The 19,413-nt window shown below is 44.6% G+C and overlaps 1 protein-coding gene across 2 annotated transcripts; it reads right to left on the bottom strand.

The window, feature by feature from the left end:
• Positions 1-926: 926 nt before the first annotated feature.
• Positions 927-18,976, bottom strand: FAM180A (family with sequence similarity 180 member A). Of its 2 annotated transcripts, none has more exons than XM_077339893.1 (3): positions 18,666-18,976; positions 6,566-6,666; positions 927-2,982 (listed from the first exon to the last, which is right to left on the bottom strand). In XM_077339893.1, the coding sequence occupies exons 1-3, from the start codon at positions 18,739-18,741 to the stop codon at positions 2,629-2,631; spliced, it is 531 nt and encodes a 176-aa protein (XP_077196008.1). In that variant the 5' UTR covers positions 18,742-18,976; the 3' UTR covers positions 927-2,628. The 2 variants fall into 2 exon arrangements, with proteins under 2 accessions (XP_077196008.1, XP_077196009.1); XM_077339894.1 differs by having other exon boundaries at positions 18,550-18,681.
• Between the last annotated feature and the right edge of the window lie 437 nt (positions 18,977-19,413).

Here is a 19,413-nt window from a genome sequence, read left to right as displayed (position 1 = left end):
AGTGTTACTAGACCTTCCGTCCAACGTTGAGAGGGTACATGCTGACTTTCCGTCAGATGCATGCAAAAGAGTTCGCCTTTCATTTACCAGCAGGCCAGGGACAGTTTTCCTTTTAATCTAATCTCACATTCATAATGCACTGGTTTGTCGCTTGCATAGGATGAGCGTAGCAGCACACCTTGAATTGAATCACCTTCACCGACTCCAAAACAAATTGTACCAAAGATACTGGGGCTGTGAAATCGTACCCTTTAAGACTTACACTGGATAGGGATTTGTTCTGTTTTGAACGCTGACCAGGTTTCCATTTGAAATGCCACTGGCCCAGGAAGTTTCTGCAACTTCACATTCTTTTTCAGGCCTTTTAATGACTGCCTGACTTGTGGTGGAGAAGCTCTGCAGACATTCAACTGAACCAAGCTGGTGGCAAGCTACTGCAGACAGAGCTGCTGCGAGCCACCAGAGGCCCCAGACAACGATTCCACCTGTCCTGCCACTCCCATGACCCTGTTCCACCCCAAATATCATAACAAAACAAATTATTTGACTGGATGTTTGCATGCATCGATAATCATAGAAAGATTCATGTGTCCATCGGTCTGTCCACTGGCAGCAGGCATAACTCACCAGAAAATAAAACTCAGGAAGTCAAAATTTATTTCAGAACGATTACGGGAATTCCAGGGCCAAAATGAAAGGAGCTGGAATGTCTTGGCCCAGGTTATCTCCAGACGCCAAGCTATTTGCAATGGACTCTAAGGCTGTGTACTGGTTAAAATGTTGGAGAAGTATCTGGGAGACCCAGGTTAAAATCCCCTTTCATGCTATGGGACTTTGCTGTGTGATCTTAGGCCGGTCATGTTCTCTTAGCCTAACTTACCTGACAGGGTTGTTGTGAAGTTAAAAGAGAGGAGAGGAGAACAATGTTGCTTTGGGTCACCCTTGGGGAAAAGGTGATGTACAGATTAATATTTATTATCCTGCTAAGAGAGGAGGGCTGATAAATTATGGGAAAATAGTAACTCTCCCCAACCCATCAATAATATTAACAGAAGTTTGCTTCTATACTACCACTCAATACATTCTAAGTTGCCAACCAGGGTGGGTGAGGAGGCATTATGACTGAAAAATAAAGGGGGGGGGAAAGAAAAATCCAAACTGGGGGTAGAAGAATGACAGATCATGAAAGAAAGAGGACAAAATGAAAGAGGACATGTGGAAAATAAAGAAATGAAGGGGAAAACACCATCAAAAGAGTTCCTTCGTTCCTTCGTTCCTTCGTTCCTTCGTTCCTTCGTTCCTTCGTTCCTTCGTTCCTTCCTTCCTTCCTTCCTTCCTTCCTTCCTTCCTTCCTTCCTTCCTTCCTTCCTTCCTTCCTTCCTTCCTTCCTTCCTTCCTAACAAGACATCCCCTTGGCAACGTGGGGCTATGCAGGAGCTGGGGGGAACGAAAGGAAAAAGCAAACCACAGACCTTTTCAAGCAGCTGCATCCTGGCCTGGATGGTTTGGCAAAATCTGATCAGCAAAGAGCTTCCCCTCAGCCTCCTGGGGAATTTTCCTTCGCTCTCCCCTGTGCTCTGCAGTCAGAATATATATATTTTTCCAATGCATTCTGCAAGAACCGCACAACGCCGGCTCTAGGGGCCCTGCAGCTGACGGCTGGATGACAGCTCTCACCAAAACATTCTCTCTTCTTTATTTTGATCCCCAGAGGAAGTGAACAATTCACTTTTAAAAGCATAAAAATGCTTTAGATCAGGAGTCATAAACCAGTTAACCGCTTAATCAGAAAACAGGGATGCCTCATACACATAGAACATAGAAACACTTCTGCCAGTTCTTCGTGTGTTGGAGATTCTTCTAATCTTGGTTCCTTTTCTTGGAAAAAGCCCTTCATTCTATCTGAGATCGAAGGCAGCCGATAACATGACAGAACCATGGTGGAACAGGAACACAAGAAGAGCTCTGCTGGATCAGACCAGTGGTCCATCTAACTCAACATCTTGTTTTATATGGTGGCCAATCAGTTAGTTGCCTTCGAAGGCCAACTGGAAGGCATCTAAGCCAAGGCTTTCCCTTGATGTTCCCTCCTAGCACTGAAAGTGAACGTTTGGTTTTATCACCTTGGCTAATAGCCACTGAATGACCTCTCCTCCGTGGATTTAGTGAATCCTCTTTCAAAGTAGAAAACACCCTTTCCTTTCAGGCTCACGGTTATCCCTGATCTATTAGGGTTCTCCGTTTTTTGAAACAGTACAAAACCAGTGAAACTCATTTGACCGGAAATGGTAACAGACAGAAAACAGGAGTTTATGCAGGATGGTCATCTTATGGAAAAACCTTTCCTGCAATAACAGCAACTGCTCCCCTCTAATGTGTGCAATAAACATGAAAGAAGGGGAGAAGGAAGAACAGCTAGTGCAAAGGAGCTGCTGGCCAGGGAAATCTTGTATTTAGCTTTCCTAGGAATGCTCTCAAGTCTCAACCAGTTTTTCTGATAGAAAAGGTTTTACTACAGGTATCCTCTAGAGGGAGCTAGAGAATAAAGAAAGTCTCCTTGCCCGTAGGGTCTTTCAAAACTATTTTTTTTAATACCACAAAGAAACTGCTACGAGAATGAATTTCGATCTATAAAGTCCTTTGAGAGGAGGGCGTTTGGCTAGATGGGAACATCAAGTCATGCTTCAGGACCTTGTAGAGACCGACAAAGGATTCAGCCCAGGTGTCTTTCTGGTGTCCTTGGGACTGAGCAGCCCGATATGCTGCATAGACCATGGTCAATAGCGTCCTTTCGAAATCTTCTTTTTTTAGCATCCCAGGGTAGCCCGAAAGCACGGCATTCAGTCTGCGGATGTCCGTGATGCTTTTGGGGATCACGTCGTTGCAAAGGGTGTCAAATGCCTCGGCCACCCTCATGGAAGCCAGTTCCTGGTCCTTGACAGAGATCTTCAGATCTTTGTTGATTTCCAGCTCCGTTAGAAACTAGAGAGAGAGAGAGAGAAGGATTTATGCTTAGATTCAGAAGTTTAAAAAAATACACCATAGAGAATGCAAAAGACTGTCGAAACAACTAAAGGCAAAAGACTGTTGAGCTGTCAGTGGCGGATTACCAATTCCCATCTTTAATCTACCTGTGCAGTAATAGTTTCTGCCAAGCAAAAACTGGCACCATCCAATGTGTGGGCCACCCTGAGATTTCCACCTGCCACTTAGCCATTGCCCCCACAGCTGAGGCTCAGAAGCAAGGACCAGAGACACCGGCAACCACAGTGGAAAGTCACAAGTACACGGGATACCTCACCATACAGAAAAAGGAAGCTGGTGGGGAGTAGGAGCCTAGCTTTCGATTCCAATGTATCAATATCCCACCGTGTCAACTGATATACCTGTGGCCTGAAGTAATACCATTTAGATTGGCCTTTCTCAACTTTTTACCATTGGGAAATTCTTCAGGCTTTGAGAACCTCCAGAAGTGGTGCAATCACGCATATGGTTGGGAAGCATAGCTGTGTACATGCCCACCTGAGGCCCCTCAACTTCCCACCCCCTCCAGGCCCATCAATGGCCATTTTGGGAGGGGGTGGGCCATATGGTCATATCACCCAATAAATATATACACACTGTAATTAACTTCCACTCATTTGGGAAACCCTTCCAGGGCTGTGAAGAAACCCCAGGTTGTCATGAATCCCTGGTTGAGAAAGCCTGGGCTAGGATGCTGCTTTTGGTAAGAATGGATATGGTTATTCAGGAATGGTTATTACACGGACCCTGTCAATAGAGAGTAACTCTCAGTGCTCACTCGCTATTCTTGTCTGAGAGCTCATATTCAGTGGCTGCTCCATCATGCTGGCATTAAGGGGAGCTCCTCTATGGGGCACTTTCTCCAGGCCTGTTGTTCATTGCCACCAAAATGGCGGCTTTGGTTCGGGAACAGAAATCACAGTTCCATTTTTGTGCACATACACTGTGGTTATTATGGCCAATTGCTAAAGCCATAACACTCTGATTGTTTAGGAGGGAAGGAGGAGGGGGGAAATGAATTTTGAATCTATTCCTTCCCCCTCTTTCCATTCTCCATGGAGCTCTGGACCATGTGCATGGCTTTCTCAGCTATTTTAGCCTCCTAAGTGGAGATTTGTGGAGACCCCCTGGTTTTACAGCTCATCTACAGGGAACAGAGATCAGTTCTCTTGGAGAAAAAGGCTGCTTTGGAGGGTGGACCCCATAGCATTATACTCCACTGAGGTCCCTCAATGCCCCAAATACCACCCACTCCTGGCTCCACCCCCAAAATCTCTGGGTATTTGCCAACCCAGAGCTGGCAACCTTACTGCCAAGAATCCCGTGAGTTAGATAAGGCGGAGAGAGTGAGACTGGCTCAAAGCTAGTTTGAACCCAAGGATCCCGAGTCAGAGTCCAAGACTCTGATAGCCAGAGTCCACAATTTGCTTTTGCCTTATATTTCCACAATTATGGTCCTTAGTCTATTTAGTCTGAGGAAGAGTGCATGCACTCTAAAGCTCACACCTTGACTAAATCTTTGTTGTCTTAAAGGGGCTATTGGATTCAATTTTTGTTGTGCTACTTCGGACCAACACGGCTACCGACATGAATCTACTATAATGTTGGATGTTATTGAATGTTGTGACAAAGCTGATTTAATTGGAAAGCTGGAGTTTTTTTTTTTTTTAATGCTTCCTTGATTCTCAGGATGAAATTGCAGTTGTCTTTTCTTTCCCTGGCCAAAATAACACAATTCAATTACCCGCTTTTTTTTTTTTGCATATAAATAGTGCACAAACAGCATATGAAATCCCAATGGAATACACATGGCTTTAATAAAAATGTAAAAGAAATTAACTAAATGGAAGCCGGCCAGTGAAAATGATGGGGTGAAAACACTCAAGAACAATTATGTGTGAAATCTAAAAGTTTTCAAAAGTGTATTTCTACATCTCCTGCCTAAGGAGGTGGTGAGCTCCCCCTCACTGGCAGTCTTCAAGCAAAGGTTGGATACACACTTTTCTTGGATGCTTTAGGATGCTCTGGGCTGATCCTGCATTGAGCAGACGGTTGGACTAGATGGCCTGTATGGCCCCAACTCTATGATTCTATGGTTCTATGATCTTTAATTGTGTAGGATAGCCTTGCTTTAAAGCAGGGGTAGTCAAACTGAGGCCCTCCAGATGTCCATGGACTACAATTCCCAGGAGCCCCCTGCCAGCGAATGCTGGCAGGGGGCTCCTGGGAATTGTAGTCCATGGACATCTGGAGGGCCGCAGTTTGACTACCCCTGCTTTAAAGGTTGTGTTTTCTGGGTGGAGGACCGTCCTGCACACTTACAGATAAGGGAATGTTACATGAAGGTTAAAAATGGGATGTGCTATGGCTGAGTTGGTAGAACCTCCGCTTAGCATGCAGACGATCCTAGGTTTAGTCCCCAGCATGTCTCATCCATGACCTGGTAGTGAAAGACCTCTGCCTAAGACCTTGGTGTGACCCTGCCTATTTGAGAAGACAATAGCATTCTTAATGGTCCTAGGGTCTGATTCAGCATAAGGTGGCTTCAGGTATTTCCATGTTTACTTATATGTCAGCGGGATGTCTTTCAGAGCAAGCTTGCTTTGGTCCATTTTCAGAAAGTGCTCTGTGTGTCTTTCTGAAATTCTGCGGGAGAGGCTCAGAGAAGGTGCTATCAGCAACAGGATATATAGTACCCATTGCCCCAGTCATTCTATAAAGAGGCTTTTGCTCATCGAGTGATCAAGTCATGCTATGGCGAAGAAATATTTTGCAGAGAGCGAGCCAAGAGCAGTCTGAGCCAGGGTGGCTTAGGGTTGCCAGATCCAGATAGGAAAATTCCTGGAGATTTGGGGATGGCGCTTGGGGAGGACAGGCACCTCAGTGGGATACAATGCCACCCTCCGAAACATCCATTTTATCCAGGGACCATTCTGCACTTGTTGGATAATGTGCTTTCAATGCACTTTAGAAGTTTTTTCAATGCATTTTACCCGCCCTAAAGCCTTTCCCCCCGTCCCCCTCCTGGCCAAGTCCCCAGCTTCGGACACATGGCGGGCCTGCTCCTTTGCCCACCCCAAAGCCGGGGACTCGGCTGGGAGGGGGGGGGCACGAACTTCACGCCGAAGCCGGGGAATCTGGGGGAGGAGGCAGCGAGAACGGAGGGGGGTGCAGGGAGGGGGCCCTGAGCCCGGGAGGGAAGGGGGCCACCGGATTTGGGGGGAGGGGGCAGGCAGGGGGCAAAGGTGGACTGCCCCGCCCCCTTCAAAGCCCGTCCTAGCGCCCATTGCATTCCAACTTGCAATGGGCTTTGTTTCTAGTCATAGAATAATAGAGTTGGAAGGGACCTCATGGGTCCCTTCCAACGGTTTGCTTCTCTCCCGTTTTCAAGTCAGAATCAGAACCATGTTTCATGTTTCCCTGACTGAATGTTTTTTTCCATGCTGGTAAAATGTTTTTTGAGCACTTATCCTGATCCAGTGGTATTATTTTTACTGAGATAGAAAGAGAGAGCCGAGAAATTCTCTCACACATACTGAACCTCGAATAGAAGGTCCACGTCTTCCTGAGATTTCTGAAGGACAGGATTGAGAAGTGTGGCAGAAGATCTCTTCACTCGTTGAGCAGATGGGAAAAGCATTGCTGAGAAGGAAAGATGGGAGAAAGACATAATCAAATATATTCTTTGTGATCTTCCTCCAAAGGACTCCGATGCTTTCCAGAGTTTCCCAACAGGCAGAAACTGAGGCGGGAATTCAAACGCCCCTTGTTGAATTTCTGCCTAGTACAGAAAACGAGGTTTAAGTCTGAGCCCTATTCTAGTAAATCCCAACCAATCTTTCAAAAACATTCCCCTTTTTCTACCAGTCCTGTTCCCTGTTCCCGGCAACATGTCCCGATATATCCATCCTACTTTTACAACCTGCATTCCACCTTTCCTCCAGGAAAATTATAATGGCCATCCATAAGGAGTTATTCATCACAACATTCCAGCAAGGTAGACTGGCCTGCCAATCTCTGCTTCCCAGTATCTCCACTTTAATTCAGACTCTTTCTATTTCTATTCTGCTTCTCTTGCCTAACTGAGACACCTTTTGCTCCTGGAAAAAAAAAACAGTTCACCTTTAAAATCTTGAAGTGCTAATTGCTGCACAATTAAAACTTCAATCACCCTGCAATTACTATGTTTATTTGCTAAAACAACTGCTGGCAGGGATCCCAACTGACACCTCTAAAATGAATTACTGTTCAGGCAACCTTCCTTGGAAAACTGCCCCGTGCGTCTTAAGCAGAGCTTGGGGAGAAGGGCTATCAGAGGCCTTCTGCTGTGAAGGTGGAGACTGGAACACATGGGAGCAAACCGTTCTCTGCGTCTGCAGGCTGAGAAAGAGTCCAGATTTTGCCATGGAAGGGCATTTTCAGGCAACCCACTTGTAAAAAATGTAGCCGTGTTTGTAAGTTACAGTGAACTCACACAAAATCCATGTACTTGATTGTTCTTTATATGTGCCTTGAGTAATTCTCATGTGGCAATCAATATGCGTACAGCTCAACTTGTGATAAAACCCCCAGGTTTCTCCTGGTACGAGTCCCCGGGTCATTCATTGTCTTTTTCTTACAAACAAATGTTCCCATGTCCAGGTAGGAGGTGCATGCATTCACTTCACCTTGTGAACTGAGCTAGAATTAGTCCATGGTACAGTGAAAACCACAATAGCTCATGACTCACGGCATTTCTCCAGTGACTCACTACATCTTTCTGAGCCATCTCTTTGACCACATCACCCCTCTTGTCTTCAACGGGATTGCCAACTTTTTGCTGTCTGTGTTCTGGTGCCATGGAAGTTTTGCTCATCACCAAGTGCCACGGGTGGGGGAAGGGACAATTCACTCAGTGATTGACACATAAAGATGTCTTCTCCTGAAGTGCGTCTGACCTCAACTAGGGCCTTAGATCCTGGCTCCTTCCTGGGAGAATGAGCTCCCAGAAGAACTAAGGGTCCGATTGGAGCTATCACAGTTCTGCAGGGTCTGTAAGATGGAGCTCTTCCACCAAGTGTTCAGTTGAGGCTGGAATGAAGAACATCTACTGGGTCCCTCCTCTGAACACTCTGTGAACATCTGATCACCTAGGGATTGAACATCTGAACTTCAGTGGAAATCTGAACAACTCGGAACAGCTTTGAACACCGCTGAACATATCATCTCTACGGCATGGAGCTGACAGTCTATTGAGTTGTTGGGAGGGGAGAAGGGTGGGTGGGGTGGGGTTGATGGGTATTGTAGGGGTTGTATTTCAAATTGATATGAACCATCACAAGCCAGCTGGTCTGGGAGTGGCAGTCAACAAATACAATCAATCAGATTAATATTGCTAAATCTTGACTGTCAACAGCTCTTTAAAGTCTCAAGTAAATGCATCTGAAGAAGTGTGCATGCACATGAAAGCTTATATGTTGAATAAAACTGTGTTGGTCTTAAAGGTCCCACTGGACTCACACTATGTTCTGCTGCTTCAGACCCACACAGCTGCCCACCTGAATCTCTCTCTATAATGCAGAATGACTTTCCGTGTCTTCTGCTCTTGCAGAGAGGTGGCAAGGGCTGATGGCATCCAATGTGTGGTTTTTCCAGGGCACCAAAGCCCTTGAACCATCCCTCAGGTTCAGAAGTGAGAAGGTGACTGACCAAAGGCCACCCTATGAACTTTGAACACCTGACTTTCCATCGCAAGCCACACACTTCCATTTCCTCATTGACTTCCCGCTATGTCTACTTCCAGACCACAGAGATCCCTGAACTGGCATGATCTAGTATAGATGCAGAGATGCAGAAAGATGTGCTGGTTGAATTCAATACGGTAATTATAAATGCATGTGAGAACTTTTCTGCTGGCTCAGCTTCCTCCTACGCGGACTCAGAATGAGCAACACGAGGGACTTGTTCAGTACCGAAGAATAGCATAGAGCATTAATGTGACTCGCCATCACCTTCTCCCCTGGAGGAGTTTCCATAAAACTATCCTGCCATTGCAATATGTACTAATTTATTTTAATGAGGCATCCGGCTCCCATCAGAGACAGTCATTACGACTGCTTGAAGACAGGCAGTTTCTGATTTATTATGGGCTATGGATTTCACATTCTTCTTGTTCTGTTGTTGTTTGGTTTTTGGTTTTAGATTATAAGATTTCAGATTTTCTTGCAAACTTGGGGCTGTTCTCAGGTTGGTACAAAGTACGGTTTGTTCATGGCTCCAATCTCAGAATTTAACTATCCGCAGATTTGGCAGCTCTGAAAATTATAATTATTAACAATTGTACAGAAGGATAGAGACTGTATTATCAAAAACATGATCCACTTGAAAGCCTTGATTTTAGATTTGGAGCAACTCAGCGGAATCCACGCCAAATCTATGTATGGTTGAGGCCGGGTTGAGGTCCTGGTGTTACCATCTGGGGATCCCCTAGAGCAGGGGTAGTCAAACTGCGAATGCTGGCAGGGGGCTCCTGGGAATTGTAGTCCATGGACATCTGAAGGGCCGCAGTTTGACTACCCCTGCCCTAGAGTCAGTGAGATGAGGACCCTCACTTCTAATGAAATAACTCCTTGACTGTAAGCTGGGCAGGGGGTGGGGTGGATGTCAGAGTGGAACTCTAATATACTTCCATCTTTTAATGTTTTAATTTGTTAAGGGAATTTTAGGGGTTGCATTGTTTTATTGTTTTACTGTAAACCGCCGCGAGTCTCTTGAGAGCAGTGGTATACAAGTCCAAAAATAAACAAACAAATAAATAAATAAAATCTCTCTCTCTCTCTCTCATACACCCTCCCCACCCCACACACAAACATCTGCTTTCAGGTTTTCTTGGTCTAGTTTAGCTGTCTTACCAAATGTTAGTTCAGGAATGGTCAAACTGCGGCCCTCCAAATGTCCATGGACTACAATTCCCATGAGCCCCTGCCAGTTGTAATCCATGGACATCTGGAGGGCCACAATTTGACTTCCCCTGTTTTAGTTGATCTACCAATCCCTGGACACCTGGCACTTGTTTCCTTAGTAACTTGAAGATGTGTCAAGGCAAGAGTAGCCCTTGGAAAAGTATCTTCAGATGTCAATGAATGTACTAGAAAACTACAGAGGAAATGTTCAACTGTTCTGAGTGAGAAAGCAGTTTGGATTCAGAAGACAGAATCTAATGTCATCCACATAAGTAGGGATAAAAACAACTTTTAAATGCTTTCTGTCTGAGGATGTATTTGACCGTAGGGGGAGGATCAAGTTGACAGGTGGAGAGAGCCTCAAACTGCTATCCACTGCAAGGCTGTCTCCGCCAGTATCTCATGGTTGTCAGAAATTAGAGCCCCAAGACCTCCCTTTCTACTTCAAAATCTTGGGTTTTTGTAGAGCAATGTCATCAGGTCTTATTGTTAGTCTGAATGAATTCTTCTGTGCTTCTTCATCTCCTTTCAGTCCCAAAATAATGTATAAACACACCTCTTGGAGATCTTAAACTATGTCCTAGGGGTTGGGTGCTTGGGAAATGGTCTAAACAAAGATTTGGGAGGAAAAGAAGGTGATGAAAATCCAAAAAGGAACAGAAATATCCTATTTCCCCATTGACATATCAATTCCATCCTTTATTCTTAGGATTGTCAGCTCTGGGTTGGGAAATACCTGGAGACTTTGGGGGTGGAGCCAGGAGGACCTCAGTGGAGGATAATTCTATGCAGTCCATTCTCCAAAGCAGCCATTTTGTCCAGAGGAACTGACCTCTTTAGTCTGGAGATGAACTACAATTCCAGGGAATCTCCAGGTCCAGCCTGAAGATTGGCATCCCTCGGCACAAGCACAGCCTAACCATGACCAGGGTCAGGACTGTATTGGGTCAGTCACATATTTTTAAATCATGTGCCTCTAGGAGCCAGCATGGTGCCATGGTTAAGAGCAGCATATTCTAATCTAGAGAATTGGATCTGATTCCCCACTCCTCCTCCACAGGAAGCCTGCTGAGTGTTGACCTTGGGTGAGACACAACTCTCTCATTACTCTCTCAACCCAACCAACCTCACAATGGGTCCGTTGTGGGGAGAGAAAGGGAAAGAGATTGTAAGCCACTCTGAGATTCCTTTGAGTAGAGCAATGCAGAGTGTAAAATCTAACTTCTTATTCTTCCCTGTCGTGTTCTACAATTTCCTGGTGAGTTTAAGAACTAGATTTCAGTTGTTTACCATCATTATTATGGCCTGAAACATTTTTTTTCTAGGTGTTTCCAGATGTCAGGGAGAGAAAATCAGTGATGAGAAAAAAAGTCTAATTCCTTACCAGACAATACAAACTAAGTAGAAAAGAACCTTCTTTCAGCTAATCAGAGTACCACATACAACATTTCTGCTTGGTCATGATGTGAAAAGCTAGTCCCACACTGCCTTGCTGAGTGGTGGGTGAGCAGGCGGGCAGCTGAAAAAATTTCTCCTGGAGAAATACAGTACTCTAAAGCACTCATGGATCAGCCACTCCCTATTGGGCAGGACATATGACTCTCCAAGATTGGTTCCCTCCCCCAGCATCTTCTTTCCTTGGAAAGAAAAGGCAAGGAAACAGCAGACCCTGTAAGAGCAGGAACGGATGGAAAGTTTGGCTCACTCCAACTGCCCATCGTGGCAATGAAAGCTGTTTTCTAGGCAGTGCTTATGGAAAGAAAAACCTGCTGTTAAGTCTTAAAAGGCAGAGTGAACATTATGCTGCATAAATACCGATGACTTTTGTCAAAACTGGACACCGTCGTTTCATAAGGGAGCAGCCTTTTTTATGTATCGGGAGAATAGCTAGACCAGGGGTAGTCAAACTGTGGCCCTCCAGATGTCCATGGACTACAATTCCCAGAAGCCCCTGCCAGCATTCGCTGGCAGGGGCTTCTGGGAATTGTAGTCCATGGACATCTGGAGGGCCGCAGTTTGACTACCCCTGAGCTAGACTGTAAAAGTCTGCTGAGGGCCAAAACTAGTTGGGTGTGATCTGGGCTTTTTTGGCTCTTGGGGAAGACCGTCATCCATTTAGCGAGCCAAAACTGTGCCGTGCTTGACAAAGAGCTTCTGTGTATGTCTGAGCGTATGTGGTACTAAAAAGTATTGTTTTCCAGGGAGGGGTGATTTAAAATTGCTCGTGCCTGCTGCCTTGACTCAGAAACCTTCATTTCCATTGCATTTCTGCCTGGTGTGAATAATCAGAATTGCAAAGTTTTTCTTTGTGTGTGTGTGTGTGTGTGTCATTTTTCATTTCCCCAGGTTGACTTTTTTCCCATTCACTTCTCAAATTTTAAAATTCATGCGTACATTATTATAGCATAAAAATAGCACAGATAGTGTGAAAACAGCAGGAAGGAGACAAATGGGAACATCGGGAACACAAATGAGAGGGATGAGAAGGTTCAAGATGACAACACAGGAAAAACCAAAAAACAAAGTTAGACTTGTGCATCATCATTCCATAGAATGGAAGCGATGCCTAACTTTCCCTAATGCTTTTCCTGAGGTGCATATGCCCTTGTGAGTATTATTAAAATATACCCCTCCCCCCAAAAAAAGCAAACTTGTTACGATTGTACATTGAATAGTGTCAAGGCTGGGATTCTTGCAGTGTTTTATCAATGGCTGCATGAGCATCCGTCAAGCAGCTGAATAATATGATGGCCTAGCTTTCGACCGAGTCCAGACTAATGGCGACACACTCCACTCCCCCGATGTCCAGCGTGGGAAGAGCCCTGTAGGAGAAAGCCTCCCAAACCAATATGGCCACCCCCTCCCCTACTATGCATCCGAGATTGGCGCGCGACCGAGAAACCAGGTGGGGCAAATTCTTTAAGAGCGACCGTTTCGCCGTCCCACACCCAGGTCTCAGTCAAGCATGCAAGGTCAGACCCAGAGTCTGCGAAAAACTGCATCTCCCATTTGGCCGAACCTGTCTTCCACCACTGAATTTCCCAGGGGAACACATTTAGGAGGGGATCAGGTGCCCTGCTGAAATGTGTCCCCCATGGGGATGCAGAAAGCTGCAGAGCATAAAGCTCTGCAGTAACATACCACCAGCTGCCATGTGGAATTGGCCTTAGTGAGGATAAAGAAGTAAAATATGTGAAAAACATTTGCTACATTCCTGATTTCTTTTTCTGTGCTTTTAAAATTATGACGCCAGAATTTTAGCAACTAGTTGCCTTTAGCACTTCATACATGTTCCCGTTTCTAAATTGTCACTGACTCCAGACTCATAATGCCACACAAACTGTTGGTGTTGATTGTCCTTTTCATTTACAGACAGCTGTGCTGATGATACTCAGCCCTGATTTTCCTAATGTCAACAGATTAAGATCAAGCACCAATGGATCGTGATTATTCCCTTTTGCTGCTCATAAACAGAACTGCACAGATGAACAAAGGCATTCAATGAAAAAGCACTGAAATCAGTGTTGCACCACATTTTAACTAACACGTATTGGGAAAAACAAGCTACCAAGAGAACCAAAGAACCTTGTTTTGTCAAAAAAATCAAGTGTACTGTTATAATTTTTGTTCCTCTTTGTATCTCCTGTCTGTAGTTCCAGTCACCACTATTTGTTATCTTCACACCATGATCCCGGCTATCTATTTCACAAATATGGTATTCTCTGATGTGCAACTGCACAGAAGCCATGACGATGAAACCAGGGTTGCATTTATCTGTAACTGCGGTTCATCCAGTGGTCTTCTAAGCAGGCAGACATCCCTCCCTCCTTCCCTGCTGTGGGCTTTTGCCTATTGATTGCTACACTACCTTTTTTCATGGGGGCAAGGGGAGAACTGAAGGAAGAGTGCTTGCCCATCCCACATCACATGACTTTGGGGTGGGAAAGTCAGCTTCCTCTGTGAGGGGAGGAGGCCACACTTTAGGGATCTAGAATTAGCTAAGTAAATATGTTTGACTGGTGAGACTAATGAAACTACTCATTGCCCTAATGTTGAGGAGAGACAAAAAAGTGTTTCCCAGATAAGGAACTGAACACTTCCTCTTTTTCCTTGTTGTGTCATGAGCACTGCAGTATGTCCAAGTTGAAAGCATCAATGCCATTGCTTTGGTCATGAGTTCATGCTTCTGCCCTCGCTCAAAGTAAGGGCAAATGCTGATTCCATTGGCTGTGGCATTGTTATCTTTGTACATTATCCCTGATTGGCTTGGATCACATTGTGAAGAACTGAAAAAAATGGATACTATTGTCCCTACAAACATTTGCCCAACCTTTGCTCCTGATCACTTACAGGTGCAACAAGAATATTTGGAAAGGTAGCCCCCTGTTTTCAGTTCAAAAGCTCCGATTCCTCATGCTGTAACTGCTGCTCTTCAGCAAGCAATCCCACTTTAGAAGAATAGACAGGTTTCGAAATACCAAAATCAGCCAAATATGTTTTTTCTCCCCACATTGATAAATATAGCTTGTACTTGATTTTTGCCAATGTTCCCTTGAAAGCTTCTGACTGGAGAGCCAGTCTCAAAAACTCAGCATTTCCTTTCCCAGTCAAGTCAGTTCTACCAAAGGAAGCACAGAGTGAAAGCCAAGTAACAGTGGAGGGATTCAGTGAGACGGGCCATTATTAACCCCAAAGGTTTGGAGCTTTAACCCAAGTAACTTCAAAGTAATCAAGCCCTCACGACTGAAAACACAACCACACCCACACATTTTCAGTATAAACCACCAGGAAAAATGACTCTCCATATTGAATAGCACATCCCACACAAACCGACATTGTGGCATTTCTTAAATCACTAGAAACAAGAAAGGAAACTCCTGCTAGTTAAACATTCGCAGTACGGGAAATGCAAAAACATGGAAACCACCCTCAGCACATTCAGCTGACATTCCTCTGTTCCCCATTGATCAGGCTGCATGAGTCTTTCAATGTGGATGTGGGACCCCATTGAGAGTCACTAGCTGTTGTACTTGGACTGCAAGGCGAACAAACCGGTCAGTCCTAGAGGAGATCAACCCTGACTGCTCTTTAGAAGGCCAGATCCTGAAGATGAAACTCAAATACTTTGGCCACCTCATGAGAAGGAAGGACTCCCTGGAGAAGAGCCTAATGCTGGGAGCGATCGAGGGCAAAAGAAGAAGGGGACGACAGAGAATGAGGTGGCTGGATGGAGTCACTGAAGCAGTAGGTGCAAACTTAAATGGACTCCGGGGAATGGTAGAGGACAGGAAGGCCTGGAGGATAATTGTCCATGGGGTCGCGATGGGTCGGACACGACTTCGCACATAACAACAACAACAACAACAAGCTGTTGTATGTAAATAAAGTTGGATCACTTATGGATTGTTTTTTGTAAATTATAATATCGCACATTTTTAAGAACTGCGCACTCCCCAGGGCATACCTTTATCCAGTACTTATCAAATCCTAAATAATCCCTTCTTAGCAAGGTCGTCATGGGATACTTGATTCTCTTTCCCTATTTTACCCTCACAACAGCTCTGTTAGGTAAGGTAGACGGAGAAAGAGTGATCCAAAGTTACCTGGGAAGGTTCATGATTAAGTGAGAAATTGAATTCGGGTTTCCCTAGTTTGATTATCTACATCAAACTGACCCTTGCTTTGTCACAATAAAAATTGTTATTTATTTTTTTTAGAGTCAAGGCTGATCTGAGTAATTTTGATTTCCCAGTAGGGAAATTCATTCAGGGTAATGCTAGTGCCTCCCTCTATTTCCATTAATGGGATTTGTAAAAAGTCACTGTGGTTTGATTGTGGTAAGACTTCTAGTCTGGGTTCAGGCAGAGCCCCATTCGAGCCCCCACTTGGATATGAAGTTCACTGGGACATATTCTGCACTGGTGATGGGCTGCCGCCAGGTGCTTACAATAGGGCAGTTTGCCCCGCTGCTTCCTGCATTTCCGCGGGGGACCATTTTCACTGACGCTTCCATTCCACCATGGATTTCTGCCTCTGGACAAGGCACCCAGGGCAGAGAGTCTCCAATGTGTTCCACGATAGTACAGGGTGATTTGGGTCATTTTAAAGAATTTGGTCATTCTTAAAAATGAAAACAGTAACTAGTTGGCTCCGCAGCACTGTGCAGTGCCACAGAGCAGACCGGGGCATCTTTTGTTCCTTCTGGGACGCCGTAGGCAGGGGAGGAGCCTGGCCTGGATGGCCGAACTCTTCCCTGCCTGACATGCCCAGCCTGACAGAGACCTCATTGGTGCCTAGGACAATTCAGAATACCATTTTAGCGCTGCCAAAGGGGATCCCCTTTTAGCATCATCAGTTCCCATAGCCAGGCATGATGTAGTACTGCCATGCAGTTATTTAAGATACTATGACCACAAGTTTCCCTATAAATACCTGAGAGTTGACATTCAGCAAGAGATTAACAATACAATAAAAATGCAATAAAACCAGCAGCATGATGCCTGGAGTCATGTGCATGGCTGAAAAAGGATTTAACGAGGACTCTGGTAACAACCAAAAGGCATTTTGGCCACCCTGGAGAAATCTTGTTTGGCATACTTCTATATGCCTTACATCTTGTAGCAAGTACTAACTTGGTTTTCCCATATGAACTCCTACTGGCTAGCAATAGAGTAATACGAACTTTCCCCATTTGAAATGTAGGATTCTGTGGCAGGGAGACTGGCCCTTGTCACATTATGAGCCATCAAAACTAGGCATTGCTACATTTCTGAATTTATACCAAGAAGAACCACTTAAGTTACAAATGCTTAGTCTGTATACTGTTCATAATCACACAAGAAAAACACTGTGAAGTACTAATCTAAGACCATCAATGAAGTCCAGAGTTGCTGCTAGGGGTATGCAAAAAAAATTGGCATTTTTCATATTCAGTTATATATTTAAAAAAAACCCAATCAGTATTTCCTGATATTCCTGAATCCCAATACCAGAATATAATTTTCAAAAATCCTGATTTTTTTTATAGTCAATGGTCTCATTGCGTATAATGGAGAATCCATCTGGGGGTATCTGGGGCTCTGAGGACTGGGGTTTTGAAGTAAAGGCACCAAATTTGCAGTGTGGCTACTGGTGCTTCTCAAAAATCCCACCAAGTTTCAAAAAGGTGTCCAATTCTATGCCCCCCCCCTGAAGGTACCTCCATCCTCTATTGGTTTCAATGTAGGGGGAGAGAGATGTTTAAAAGGATCAGGGTCCCTTTAAACACCTTCTCCAAGTGATGGCTTCACCTGCAGTCCCTTTAATTGCTACTTAATTTCAGTCCCAAAAATTCCAAATATTTTAAAGATCGTTTGACCTTAGCCATTTGGGGTAGCCAAAAAAATACCCAGATCTATATCTGGCGGAAAGAATATCTGGAAAAGACCAATAAGGTATTTTTCGCACATTTTTTCAGCTCCGACTTAGCCAAATGCACATCTCTAGTCGCGACACAGAGGAAATCAATAGCAAACCACATCTGCTCGTCTCTTGCCTTAAAAAACCCTACAGGGCTGCCATGAGTTGGCATCCACTTGATCGCACTTAAAGATTTACTATGAATTTGCATCAAAATTTAATCAGGGCTGGTAACATATAAGCCCTGTCACAACATCCTAACACAGAAAACAGGTGAACCTAACCTTTGCTGCCAATACATAACCCTTTCCCACCCACCCCTGTCTGACCTGCTTTAAAGGTTATCCTAGCCATGTGGGAACTGTTTGTCTGTGAGTAGCACAGCTGGAATAATATTTCAATATCTCAGCCACGTAGGCAAAAGCTAACAGCACTTTCTTGAATAATCTGCTCCCTGTTGAGCAGGGGTAGTCAAACTGTGGCTCTCCAGATGTCCATGGACTAGAATTCCCTGCTGGCAGGGGCTTATGGGAATTGTAGTCCATGGACATCTGGAGGGCCACAGTTTGACTACCCCTGCGTGTTGCGCATGCCTGATTTAATGTTACTCCACAGGCAGCCAAATGTGTCTCCTGTGTGACCAGGTTAATTTTCAAAGGGACTCTCAGACAATTTATTAAGTTGATGTGAAGCTATCACAGTGTGCATGTCGTCAGCTGTTAAGCTGCAAGCAGACCTGCAAGTTCAAAACTTTATCCAGAAAAGAAGGGGAATAATACAGCTCTTGAACATTTGGCAGAATACAAAGTGACAATAAGCACATCTGGAAGGCTGACCATTGCTTATACCCCCCACTGCGTTCTAAGCAACCACGGACCCTTACATCATGCAGCCAGTTTATGTCTTTTCCATGTCAGTTAGCTCCAAAGTACACAACTGTATGTGTTAGCTTTACAACAAAAGTCGAATCAAAATCTTCATCTCGCAAAGCTTTGGTTTGTGTGAACACGGCCTGAATGTCCATGGGAAACGTTCAAGTTAAATTTGCAATCCTCACTTATAGAACTGCATTCCAGACATGGGCTCAACAGTTTGGATTTCCAGCTGGAAGAGAATTGCTTTTAATTTTAGTTTTGCCCAATGTAAATGGACGAGAAAAAGATTTTTTAAACAACCAACCACGCACCTAAGGTCTTTTAGAAGCCAATGGAAATACTTATTTGATACAATCTCTCTTCTGCAAAGCACTCTTCTGTCCTTCTGCTTCCTCTGCCATAAACAATTCAGACGTGTAACTCTTACCTCGATTCCACCTGGGAGGTACAGTGGCATGAGCATTGTAATATAACAAGAGCACCAACACAGTCTTCCAGAGCATCCTTGGCTTTCCAAAAGAGATACAAATCTTTCCTATTTGATAAATCTTTTTTTCCAACCTTCTTGAATCGTCTAGAACAGCTGACTAATTTTTATCCTCTTTCCCCCCCACTGGTACAGAAGATCTTGACGGCTTTCCTGGGGGCAGTATTTTTTTTTTAAATCAAGGCAGCGGCACCTCACTCGAAACCAATTCTCTTTTGGGATCAGGAATTCATTTGCACAGGCGAGCTCGGCTTTATATCCCACATCTGGAATGACTCATGACGCATGTGAGTTTTCTGGCAGCTGGGGAAATAAGTATCGTTACATTTTTGCAGCTCCATTCCATTCAGCATTTGGGCCCGTTGGAATTTCCCTATGTCAACAGACACAAGTAGCTATAGTTAAGGAACACGATTATGCCCTTGATCTTTTGGACTGTGCTCTATTATGCACACTTTTGAGTGTGTCTTCATGGTAAAGGCTAGGCTTCGGAATTGACATATTAATATTTCTTGGAAGCAGACACCGGTACACTTGCTGAGAGAGTGTTCCGTGCATTAAGGTGGCAATTTGTTTTACAGAGAGCACGGACCAAGACTTTTGCCAATCAGGTCACAACTGGGCGGAAGGCGTGCCAATGGAAATCCTTCACTGGGACCCACATTCGTGTAAAACAAAGCTTTAATAA

Source organism: Paroedura picta, chromosome 5, assembly GCF_049243985.1.
Source record: "Paroedura picta isolate Pp20150507F chromosome 5, Ppicta_v3.0, whole genome shotgun sequence".
Taxonomy (NCBI): domain Eukaryota; kingdom Metazoa; phylum Chordata; class Lepidosauria; order Squamata; family Gekkonidae; genus Paroedura; species Paroedura picta.
The sequence above is the reverse complement of the archived record's forward strand: the minus strand, read 5'-3'. Positions and strand labels throughout refer to the sequence as shown.